Here is a 13,010-nt window from a genome sequence, read left to right as displayed (position 1 = left end):
TCACTAAGGGGCAGGTCAAATAAAAGTTAGGTTCTGTAAGAATCTCACATTTACAATTTTTCTTTTTTCTTTTTCCTTAACTCTATGGGGTGTTGGCAAAAATGAGCAAGGTTATCCCACCTAGACAAGCTGCAATATGGTAGCGCGCATTGGAATCTCGCCAATAATTGAGCCTTGGATATTTTACCCACTGATAAATCAGTCTCTATGTTTTGCTGCAAATTAGTTTGTCCCTGTGCAGCTTTTTGCTGCCATAGTTTGTTGTAGTTGTTGACAATTGTTTCTCTATTATGGATGTCTGACATACAGTACAAGCAGTGTCGGACTGGGACATGAAGGGCCTATCGGGGGAATACAGTGGTAGGGGCCCATGCTTAAAAGGGTGCGGTCATCCACCAGAGGGGGTGTGGCCAGCCACCACAGATGCTTGGCTAACCAATGGGCAAATCTTGGTGTAGTTTCTATAGAAGAGAACCAAGCCCCCATGCTGATCAGTGTTCCTGGTAACTGACCATCTAATTGAGTAACAATCTATAATTTGAGGTCTGGAACCTGACACCTAAAGGAGGGGTGGGCCCACTGGCAGTGGGGCCCACCGGGGATTTCCCCTATTCCCCTGTGGGCCAGTCCAACCCTGAGTACAAGCACAGAGCAAACAACCTATGGATACCTAGCTGCTACTGTCTCAATAGACAATGGAGCACTAATTTAATCCAATTTTTTTTTTGCAATAAATGTTCCTCTTCAATAAATAGCAACATGTATAGCACATAAATTATAGTAAGAATTGCATCAGGAAAAAAATGGGTACTTTCGTATCTTTGCGGCCCCCTGCTGGCTATGCTACTTACGTATCTTCACTGACTAGTGAAGATACGTCATATGTGGGTGGCGAGTGTGTTCAGCTGGTCATATGCGGCGAGTGTTTGGCACGAAATGGGGACAGAACAAAACAGTGGGGGACAAAACAGATATATCGCGCACGTCGGCGGCGCTGAAATACAGTAGGGTGCAGCGTCGGCGCCGAAAAATACATTAGTAAGAGTCAGTAGTATAAGTAGTACAGTACCTTACGTAGTGGCTAAGTAAGTTATGTAGCGGGGTCGCAAAGATACGGATGTACCAAAAAATTTTACTGTGCAAACAATATTGAAAAAAATGGACATTTCCATCTTTCACAAATAAACGTATAAAACCTGTATTGTTGGTAGAATTAAATTTGTTCAGTATAATGAGACAAACTGCTGTCTGTGAGCAGTCACAAAACAACACATGGTACCACAAGTGTGGTTTGCCCACACATTATCACAGGAAAGTATGACAGCAAATGATAAACACATCGCTCCACTTGACCTTAACATTGGAAACATGTCAGAGAACTGGGCACAGTGGAGGGAACTGCCATCTGTAGCTGGTATTTACAGGTCCGTTATCCAGACAAGTGAGCATTGGGCATAATTGAGAGATATAATGTTAGGCATGGACAGATCTGTGTGCAACAACAAGAAACGTATTAATAGAAAATATGAATGTAATAATGCAACCCTGCAAAAACATCCTCATACAGCACAACTTGTTCTACAAATGACATGAAAAATCAGCTAAGTCAACAGATCAACTCAACTACAACTGATTGCACATGGCGGCATGTATAGCATATAGAGTATTTACAAAACAGTATAGAGCGCCTTTTTTTCTTTTTACTAGGTTTACTAGATATAAAGGATCATGTCAGCTTACTTGATTGTCTCACATTCTACTTTCGTACAGTAAAGCCACAATGCTGCTGATAAATATTATGATGTGGCCAGCAATTTTCTCCCAATTTAAAGTTTATTATAGATGCCATCTAAAAGAAATGAGACTATAATTAAGATCTGCCAACGTGCCGTGATGGCATACTTGACCACTTTTGGTACCTCCTAACTGGTTGTGGCAAATTAATGTGACTCACGTCATCATAACCCCCAGGGCATCAGGTGGGGAGTAGGGGTAGTGCCATGATAGAGCCATTCATAGCTAAGGAAGTGCTTAGGACCCGGGGAGACATCCCCAGCACTTTGTAGTCTCCCAAAGTATGTGTGATTGGGGTTGTAGAACCCAAAACTTTGCATACTATGTACCACAAGTAATGTGCATGCATGCAATGTGTGCATGGAAATTATTTTCAAATGTTGGCAACTATGTAGACATCTGTCCCTCCACCATCTCTCGAACATCAACAGATTGGAAGTCACTGATAAATATTATTTATTGTTGGGTATGCTGACAACTGCAGTGGATGCAGCAATGGGCTGGATGAATACTGAAGTCTTATTATATAAACTCTTCAATAGGCTTCCAAAAGTGCTTGACTGGTATGTTGCTGTGAGTTTTCATGCAATTTGGCTTCTGTAGCTGTGTACTGTATGTTTTGTGTGTGTTACAAAGTCCATCTGTTTACTTGCATACCGTTTTTATATTCCCCCAATGTCATGTATGGATTCATTGTGAGCTTTTCTATTTATACCGAATATGTACCATCCATGGTCTTTAACATTAAAAAGAACAATTAACTCTGCCTAACTTTGTTGGAAAACTATTTAGATCATGTTACTGTAAAGTTAAAGAAGAAACATTAACTACAAATAAGATTAGCCAGAGATATAGTAGTAGTCTGATGTCTGGGTAAGACACTGAGGGGTCTATTTGCTAAGCAGTGTTAGATTGGCTGGCACCTTATCACTTTTCACTCTGTCTCCTAACACTGCTTAGTAAATAGACCCCTGAGCCTCTATCACCCCACCACCATCTTCTCTAGCACACCTAATATAATCAAGCACAGACACACATGTACAGAATCTATTCAAGTTTCCGTTCTTGTAACAGAAACTTGTGGATGTATAAGAGTTTATCAAGTGTAATGCTGTTTGGCATCGTTGATTTGGCAATCCAGTTACAAGTGACTTCCCACTGAATGATTCACCTTAATACTTTCCATAGTGGAGATCTCAGCTTAACATTTTAAGTAGCAGTAAGTGATAAGGTAACCTGGGCTAATGACTACTTCAAGGGAGCAGCCCCATGGTTAAATTAACTGATTGCAATGGAACATACTATCATTGGTAGGACAGTGGCTGCGTTCGGTGTCGGACTGAGGCATAAAGGGTCCACTGGGGGAAAGGCAGTGGTACGAGCCCATGCTTAAGGGGTAAGGCCAGGCACCAGAGGAGATGTGATCAGCCACCACAGAGGCTTTGCTAGCCATTAGAGTATATGGTCTGGATTCCTTTATTTTCCTATGTCACTTCATGTCACTGCTCATAAATACTGCACATGTCCTAAGCATAAACACAACAGCATGTGTTTGCTCTAGCCACTATGAGTCTTTAGGTAAGATGTACTTTTGTTTTAATTATTTATTGCATTATTTACTGCTTATTCCTTGGTGCACTCTGCACATGTAATTGTTTTATATGCTAATGTTTGTCCACTATGCACAAAGTATAGGTTTATGCCTTAGTATACTCTGCACATGTAGTTGTTTTATATGCTGTTTGTTCAACATGTACAAGTCCATGTTTTAGTGCATTTTGCACATGTAGCTGCTTTATTTGCTAATGCTTATTTACTACGCAGAGTGTGTATGTCCATGATTCAGTACACTTTGCACATGTAGCCTCTTACCAATAATGAGCCTATTTATTTCTATGTTGATTAGCAATTTTATTGATAACATAGTACTATTATTGATAACATAGTACTGTCAACACCCTGCTTCTTGAGATTAATGAGTTGTACGTCCACCCCTGCATATATATATATATATATATATATATATATATATATATATATATATTACTATCTTTAATATTGTAACATGTAGAGATGATTTTTAGTATTAGCAACCAGATTAAGGGCCTGGGAGGCATGTCTGTTTTTTCTGTAACCCTGTTTGTCTTCTGATTTTTGTTTGTAACTTTTTATATTACAACTATACAGTATGTATCTCTTTTTGTACTATGCCTTCATAAAGATTCTAATGTGGACCGAAACATTGGCAACTATTTCTACGCATGCTAATAAAGCTTATGTATTATTGTGAATAAACAAGTCTGAAGAGTGCCTTAATCTCCGCAACCCGTTGAGTTATCTCTGGTTATTATTGGGTTACCCATATGATTATATATATATATATATACAGATAGTGCATGCATAATAATACCGAGAAAGCAGTATAATGTAACATATTTAGAATAATTAAGCACGTGATGGTAATCCTGTCTATATATACCACATTAATGCACTGTACATGTGATGGGGAACCCTGGTACTGACCAGTCAGTTCACAATAAGAATTGCATTAGTAAAGGCAAAATACATGCCACTGTAAACAAAATATCTAAGCTCTTACTACTGGGATGACTTCATTATAAGTCAATGATTGAATGCAGAGCTACAATGCCTCACCAATCACTTGCAGGAAGTGTGTTCATTATGCTAAAGCCCACAGCCAACAAGACGAGGGGACAGGGGTGTGTCATGATGCCCGCTTTGATGGGCAAGATAGCAAATCTTGGTATAGTTTATATCGAAGTGAACGAAGCATCAATGCTCCTCCAGGTAACTGACACTCTTAAGGTGCATACACACGGGACGATATATCGTTACGGTATGAATGATAACGATATCATTCAATGATATATCGTTCATATCTGTCATTTTTTATTAAGTGAGTGACCCATGATGCGTGTTCCCGCATTAACGATAACGATATCTATGATCGTCCATACATGCAGGCCAATCTGGACGATATCATCAACTTTGCCTGTTCAGAGATGTGGCAGGATGACTCACTGAAAGATATCTTTGAACAATCTATGAACGATATCCATGACAGATATCTTTCAAGTTGTTGGTGGTACAGATCGTACCGTGTGTATGCACCTTTAGAGAAGAGGGTGGGCACTCAAGCTGTAGGGCCCACCAGGTATTTCCCCTGTACCCTTTTGGGCCAGTGGGCTTCTCTCTGTATGACTGTATATTGCAATGATACAGAATGTAGTTTTTGAGAAATTTATCAATCCAGGGCCTCTCTGTCAAAACTCCCACTCTTAAACAGTGTTTTCCTCCTCCTTACCAACAGCCTAATGCTGGTTACACACTGACAGATATATTTCGGCAGATCAATTGATCGGCCAATATATCTTGTGTGCAGCAGCCAGTGTGTACCAGCGATACGTCTGTGAATGACAACGTTCACAGACATATCGCGACGGCTATGCTGCACAGCCGATGCCCAATATATCTGCAGATATATTGGGGCATCATGCTGTGTATACGGGCGGTCAGACAACCGCCCATACACTTAGAGCAGAGGCCGAGGGGAGGGGGACCTGACACGCCCACCAGCAGTAACATGCAAAAATAGAAGGGCTGCCGGAGAAATCAGTGATTCCTCCGGCATGGGATTGAGTGATTCAGTGATTCCTCCGACATGGTTCAAATCCCGGCGGCGCCTGCCCGACAGCAGCAGGTAAGTAACCTAACTCTCCCCTCTCCCCGCCTAACCCTCCCTTATGGGTGCCTAACTCTAACCTATCCCCGTAGTGCCCAACTGAAACCTCCCCCCAGGGGTGCCTAATCCTAACCCCCCTCCCTGTACCCTAAACTTAACCCTCCCAGGGGGGTGCCTAACCCTAACCTCACCGCGGTGGCATCTAACCCTAACCTCCCCTTCCCCTAGCCTAACCCTAACCCTCCCTGGGGGGTGCCTAGCCCTAAGTCCACTCGGGGTGCCCTAAACCTAACCCTCCCCCCCACGGCTAAGAGGATGGGCGCCCCGGACTCACCTCATTCGGGCCCGCATCATCCTGGATTCCAACGTCGGGATTATGATAGGTGTCGATATCTCAATGCCTATCATATATCCCTAGCCTGCATTCTGCTGTCTGGATTGTGACCTGCGGCCACACATAACTACATACCGATTCCTCCATGGTTTCGGGCTTATTAAATAGGGAGAAGCGTTTATAACAAAATGTCATAGAAAGGAGTTATAACTACTTTATAAATAAAACCATAAAGACTTGTTTCAAATATCACTTTCAGATCATCTTGTCACAGTGTCCAAGGCATTCAAAAACAGATAGTAAGTGCTGGATGATCGATATCAATCATCTAGCACACCACCAATTACCGATGACTATAGCAACCCACGATCAATGATCGCAGGTCCCAATATCGAGCAGGTTGGCATGCATGCATGCACGGCCAATTGGCGATATCGCTATCGTCCATACGTGCCCACCCATAGCAGGTCGTTGGGCACTGAAAAATGCACGATATGAGCGATAACGTTATGATTGATATCGTTCATATGGTCCATTTAAATTGTACCGTGTGTACGCGCCTTAAATTATATATTGCACTATACAATTAATTATTATAATAAATAAACTATTGCAGCATGTTTAAGGCATCAGTAACTGAATACTTTGGAACATACTGTACTTCTTCCTAAATGGGCAAAGTAAGCTGTAGTTCTTCATTTATGTCTGTCTAGATGATTGATGAATCGCTAACTAATATTTGACAAGCATCAGTGTGTTAAAATCCTATTAGTAAATGTAATGTATACTGGATTGGCATTCCTGTCTTGACACAAGCATGCCGCAAAAGATGGCTGTACCACGGAAAGCTACTTGTCTCACCCTTCTTATCTTTACAGGTACTATAATGAAGACAAAACGTCATTGTCACTTGATGTTCAATGGCTGTAAGGCCAGTTAAAAAGGATATTAGACACTTATTTAATACAGGACAATGGATATAAATCATTTAACAATTATGCACAATGCCTAGCTCAATGTTTTATATTATAGTCGTGTAATATCTTGCTGTAGCCTGTAGGTGATACATGTATGCTTATAAAAATCTCATAACCAGTAAACTAAAAACTTTATAGTAGCAATAGCATCTGTGACAGCTACAAGAATTGACCATGCTCTGTCTAATGAGACTATATAATGAAGGGACATTAGGTTAAAACGAAAGTTAGGCAGCCCTATTCTTGGCTGCAATAAAGAAAAAAAAAGATCAATCTTATGTGTTATAAGCAAGGTGGGTCTCATTTCAACTTAGCAGCTATATATTTATATTTATTTGTACGTATCACATTTGGTACACATTGTTTGAGAAATGTGAAACTTAATGTGGGAAACCACAAGATCATAAAGAATTTTATGCACTACTCATTATCTGGGTCATGACCCGTTAAGCTTTTTTTTCATTCATATTCATTGCACAATTCCTTAGTAAATATGCAAAGGCAAAACAATTCACTCCCACCGAGAGACTAATAATACTGGTGCCATAAACTCCTTCTGTGTCACCATCCCATCATTCTTAACAACCAATAGACCAGCACTAGCAGATAAACTAACAACTCACATTGTCAAATGCAAGAATTCCTAGAAACACACTATTACACTCATTCACAGACATGCTGTGTAGTGCTGTGTTGATGCATTTTGTTTGTACTCTGTAATAATAAAAAAATAGTGCATAATAAATTCTCTATGAAAATTCCTGAAATATTTTGAGGGTCAATCATTAAAGGTATTGCATAAGAAACTAGGTATATACAACATACATAAAGCATGCAATATATTTCTATTTTAATACATGCCTCTATTATTCAATTCATATTAATAAATGGGTGTGGCTGTTTCAATTGGTGTATAAAAATGCAACATTTATCCAACATTTGCTATTGAGATCCCTAATAAACCTGAGAATAGGCCGGGAGCAGAGGAAATATTAGGGGCTTTTTGGCAGGAAATTGTGACAGACATAAGAGATGTTTCTATAAATGTCACAGAGGCAAGAAAATCACTTAAAATAATTAAACAAAAAAACAAAAAAAACTACTTAATTTCTTCCCTGCACTAGTTTCTTTGCTAATCACATGCATTCAGCATGGGACACTAGGGGAGATTTATCAAATCTTGGAGAGAGATAAAGTGGAGAAGCTGCCCATAGCAACCAAAAATATTCCCTACTGTACTCACAAATAAAGCATCATCACCTGACTTGATTGCTATTGTATTTTACTACAAGAAAATAGGAACCCACTGCTAATAATTTATAATAACGATGAAGTTACAAAACAAAAGTATGGTATCTTGTGATGAAACAATAATAAATAACATCCTTAGAAACAAAAACTTGCAGGAACAAGTTTGCAAAGTGTCAAAATGATAAATGTTTTGCAGCAATTCAAAGTAAACACATTACTCTGCTAATAATATCATGTCAGCGTTATGTGGCATTTACATGTGCATTATGCATTCATTTCTGCTAGCATGGCAGTGTAAACTGTTTAGGATTATATGACACTTTAGGTAGTGAGTTATACAATTTCAAATTACTGTATCAACAGTTTTATGTGCATTGTCTCTTCCTGACCATTGGAATGCCTAGGCAGATTTACATCAAAACAAATATAAGGAGGGCATTGTAAGCATTTAAGATATGTTACTTGTATGTTACTGAAAATTAAGTGTTATGAGTCAAGGAATTACAGATGCCAGTGCCTCAGGTGAGAAATGGCACTTTCCCAGATTGGGACATCTCCTTGGCATAAATTAAAGTAACTGTACTGAGACCTTAGGGAAAATGCATACAACACAGCATCCAGTCCTAAACTACATAGATACTGTAGATATGTCAAGACTCCACATCTGTGATTGCAGGATGCTGGGAATGATACAAAGATGTCATAGACATCCAGGCATCTCTGTCTTTATGGGAATGTAGTAATCCTGGGTTACAAGAAAGAATAACATTTCAATATCTAGAATATGAGACCTTCACTGCTGTTAGCATTATGACTTCAGATTGGACATAGCTGTCCCAAAGAGCTTACGATCTAGTGCATTGTTAAAAGGCACACGTCTAATAAAACACCAGCAAAGCCAATCAGTAAGTGCACAAAACTTCAGCATCAGCTTTCAACCTATATATTAACATTTTGTCGGGGCTGCTCAGTGCCAACATGCCTAATGCCACCCTATATCTAATTATCTAACGTTGGGTGGTCATTATAATTATAATTCCCACATAGGAAGAGCACACATGACATGTATACTCACAGAGAAGTACACACTCTTCCCCACTAGTTTTATTCACCACTTCTTATAACACCAACCACACCTCTCTCTCTCTCTCTCACTCACATAATCCTATCTGTCAGTCACTTTTCCCCATTCATAAATCTCCCACAGGCTGAGCCACCTGCCTCCCTCTGTACACACAGCATACAGCACTGCTGCTGCTGCTACTCCCCACTAGTGGCTGCGATGTACTGTATCTTTGGGCTATAACCAAAGCAGCGCTGTCTAAGCATGCCCCTAGTGCTGACTCCCCACCCCCTGCCCCAGACAGTCTCTCACCCCTGGAGCTTGTGCTGTTGCAGCTGCTGCATAGTACTGCTGCTGGGGCTTCTCTGTGTATCCTGCTGAATACTGCTGCTGCTGCGGGAGAAGGAGAAGTGGCGGCTCTGCGTGCTGCTGGCAGCCTGGGCCGGTTGCTGTCTCTGCACCAGGGAAGGGTTGGAGCTGACTCTGCTCATCCTGCGGCTTCGCTCCTGGGTACTCACATGGCTGGCACCGCTGTGCTGCTGGCTGCCACTGACTACCACATTGCTCCTGCTCATAGCCACAGAGTGCTGCTGCTGCTGGTAGATCCCCGGGGGTCCTGGGTGCACTACATAGGTGATCTTCCTCACTCTCTCTATATTAGCCAGGACAGTGCATAAGCAGAGACACGAGCATAGTAATACTCCCCACCTGTTATTAGCCATGTATAGAGAAAGTATTCAGTATACAATATATAGGTGCTGTATGTATAGATAGAATGGCTCTTGGTTCTCCCACACTGATAGAATGTATGTATGCCTTTCTTTCTTCTGCGGGCTCTTCTTCTTCTTTCAAACTCTGTGCCCCCTCCTCCTCCTTCTCTCAGGCTGTTAAGCCAAGAAAAGAAACTCCTCTTGTCCCAGGGAAAGTTCAGGCTCGATGGAAGCAGAAGCAGCTCAATTGTAGCCAGCTACAGTAACATACATGCCTGGGATAGGGAATAGGAAAGGGATCTGGTGCTACAGGAGCTGGTTTTAAACCAGCAGCCAAAAAAAAGTGTGTGAGAGAGAGAAAGGAGAAAGGGAGAGAGAGTAGGAGGAGTGGAGGGGCCAGTTCAAGTGGCTTCTATAAGGAGCAGATGTTTAGGTTGCCTGAGCTGCCGGTGTAGGGCTCTATGCCTGCCTGCCTGTATGTGAGGAAGACACAAAAAAAGTGGAAGCTAAGCTTAAAATGGGCTTTAGAACTTTACTGTGAGTGTGGGCTGCCTGTCAGAGTGCAGCAGCCAATCCCTTTGAATTATGAGGTCACACATTAAATCCTAATTGGGAGATCATGGGCAAAGCGACTGCATAGTATAATACATATTTAGGATTGTTTGGCTTTTGAAAATAACAAAGTCCAAATGATGACTTAATGATCTTAAAATGATAGTAACATCTGTTAATACTGTTTTTAAAATGAAATGATTTGGAAAACTCATTAGGGACATTGATATAATAATTTACCTTCAAAAGCTTAATAATTGTAAGAAAACATTGAGTTTTTGTAAAATAATTGCAGATTAGAGTTTGCAGTAGTTGGGTGTGATTTACTCAAAAGAAACTTGCACAGGAAAAAATGCATATTTTGGAGATGCGACCAAATCTGCATTCATGGTTAGATAACCACTGCACCACACCATCAGTATGGGCATCCATCTGCCCTGTACTAAGTGCCAGGAATATGCCTCCAAACAGGTCTGATTAGCCTGCGCTTTTCTTGAACACATCCTCACTGAACATTACCTATGTGATAACACCCTATTACAACACCACAGTTCTATCTGACTAGTAGTAAGTGTAGATGAGGCCGTAATGAGTACGACTATAAATCACCCCTATATCTGAGCATGTACTGTAAGAAATCCATGTAAGGTATGGGCATGTGTTCTACAGGAGTAACAAACGCTAACCTCTGGCATTAGTGGATTGCACATAGCATTCACCACACTATTTGTTATGGACTGAATAGAGATGAGAGTCTCCTACTTCTGTTTCCTGATCTATATTCTCTAAATCCTACTATTTTTACTCTTAATAACACTAAAATAATGTGCCAGTAAAACTGATGGTTAGGAATTACCTTTTCTTTTTTAAATTGTCAGTAAAAAATATATTTTAATGGGTTGTCAACAATGAGATGAATGAATCTTAAAAATAAATACAAACATTTGCGGTAAATAGTAAGTCTTGTTGCTCCTTATTTACCCCACAAATATATTCCATGCATTAGTTTTTGAAAGTCTGGTTTAGGAAAACACTATGTGACAATGGGCTACACCATATTTTTTGGGCTGGAACAATTAGCTAAGAGAGAAATGACAATGAAAAGCCGTCCTTTTTCTGCAGGACTTCTATTCTTGGGATTTTTAAAAAAAATTTCACCCTTTTATGTTTAAAACCACAGACATCAGCAGAGAAGCAGCAGTGGAGGTCAGATGCAGGGGACTAGATTTATTCACTATAGGCAAACTGTTCCTTTAGATACATGGTACTACAGAGTGTATCTAATCATCATTGCAGGGACTTATTTTGCAAAATCCACTTTAGGTCTAAATTTAAATGAGGGGGGCTCAAATGTGGGCCCCTCCTGTACACAATACACAGGTTCATCTTCACTCTTGTAGTAATTTCTGCTTTACCCACCTGAGTGTTCGTTTGATTGTAAGTAAGTTTTCACAGAGCACTAAACTCGACATAAAGTACTATAAGGGCTGGGTAAACTGATAATGCCGGCGGTTAGAATCACAGCAGCGTAATCCCAAAGGTTAGAAATCCCGCCGCATGCAGGTAAGTATTGTAACCCTACTCCCAACCCTATCCCTAACCCACCTTTATGGCAACCTAACCCTACGCCTCCCCCCTGCAACCTAACCCTCCTCCCCCAGCCAACCCTTCCCCTAGTGCCTAACCCTAACCCCTAACCCTAATACTCACCATTGGGATCGAAGCCATCAGGATTCCGGAGCCAAGATTCTGACTGCTGTTGGGGGTTCTGATGCTGGGATTATGACCACTGCCATTGTGTTTGCCGGGATGCTGATTACATCCCTACTATAACTATGATGCACAAACATACTATGATGTAGATACATTATTAAGCCTTTTATACCTTAGGATGAGAGAGCACTGTCCTGTTTACATTTCCTGTTTTCTGCTCTTTGCTGATCACTCCCAAGAGTGTCTTATCAAAAAAATATTGCTTACCAATCATTGGTACATTTGGAGGTTGAATCAGCTGATGAGCTGCCTTGCAAGCTTCATACTGGTTAGAAATGAAAAGCTGCCCACAGGGTTCACGAAGGTGAAGGCCTGCTCACTGGCAGTGTAACAGGGTGCAGGGGAAGGTCCGGGCCTCAGAGGCAGCCCAGGCCCCATAGCGGGATACATTCAGTATCCCGGCGTCTATCACAATCCCGGCACCAACATCCCGAACGCCGGAATACCAAAGGCAAGTATCGGGGTGGGGGCGAGGGTTAGTTTGCAGGGTTAGGCACTAGGGGAGGGTTATGTATGAAGGGTGCGGGGAGGGGTAGGTTAGGTTCAGGCACTAGAGGGGGAGGTTAGCAGAGCCGGATTAAGGGGGGGGCATAGGAGGCTAGTACCCCCGGGCCCCCCTTTCTTAAGGGGCCCCCTTCCCAGCCATACTCAGAGACACCTTGACTGAGTACTTGCACTGCTGTCCGATCTGGACACACTCCTTCTCACACTGGTTGGGGACTGTCACTGCGCTGCCTGCGGTGCTTGATCGGCACTGCTGCGCATGCGTGGCAGACGGCAGCTCCTCAGAGCAGAGCTCTCTGACTTGAATTTATCATGTATCCAAGGCCGGATGCTTCTTTTCTGCCTTCCG

General features: G+C 41.5%; 1 protein-coding gene across 6 annotated transcripts in view; it reads right to left on the bottom strand.

Annotated features, from left to right (window-relative positions):
• Positions 1–10,300, bottom strand: part of LTBP1 (latent transforming growth factor beta binding protein 1) — a 514,666-nt gene extending 504,366 nt beyond the window's left edge. For all 6 annotated transcript variants that reach the window (XM_088474432.1, XM_088474435.1, XM_088474434.1 and 3 more), the window contains exon 1: positions 9,435–10,300. In XM_088474432.1, the coding sequence (XP_088330558.1) occupies positions 9,435–9,844 (410 nt within the window). In that variant the 5' untranslated portion in view covers positions 9,845–10,300. The remainder of the gene's footprint in view (positions 1–9,434) is intronic.
• Positions 10,301–13,010: the final 2,710 nt, after the last annotated feature.

Source organism: Taudactylus pleione, unplaced genomic scaffold (assembly GCF_031769625.1).
Source record: "Taudactylus pleione unplaced genomic scaffold, aTauple2 ptg000154l, whole genome shotgun sequence".
Taxonomy (NCBI): Eukaryota; Metazoa; Chordata; class Amphibia; order Anura; family Myobatrachidae; genus Taudactylus; species Taudactylus pleione.
The sequence above is the reverse complement of the archived record's forward strand: the minus strand, read 5'-3'. Positions and strand labels throughout refer to the sequence as shown.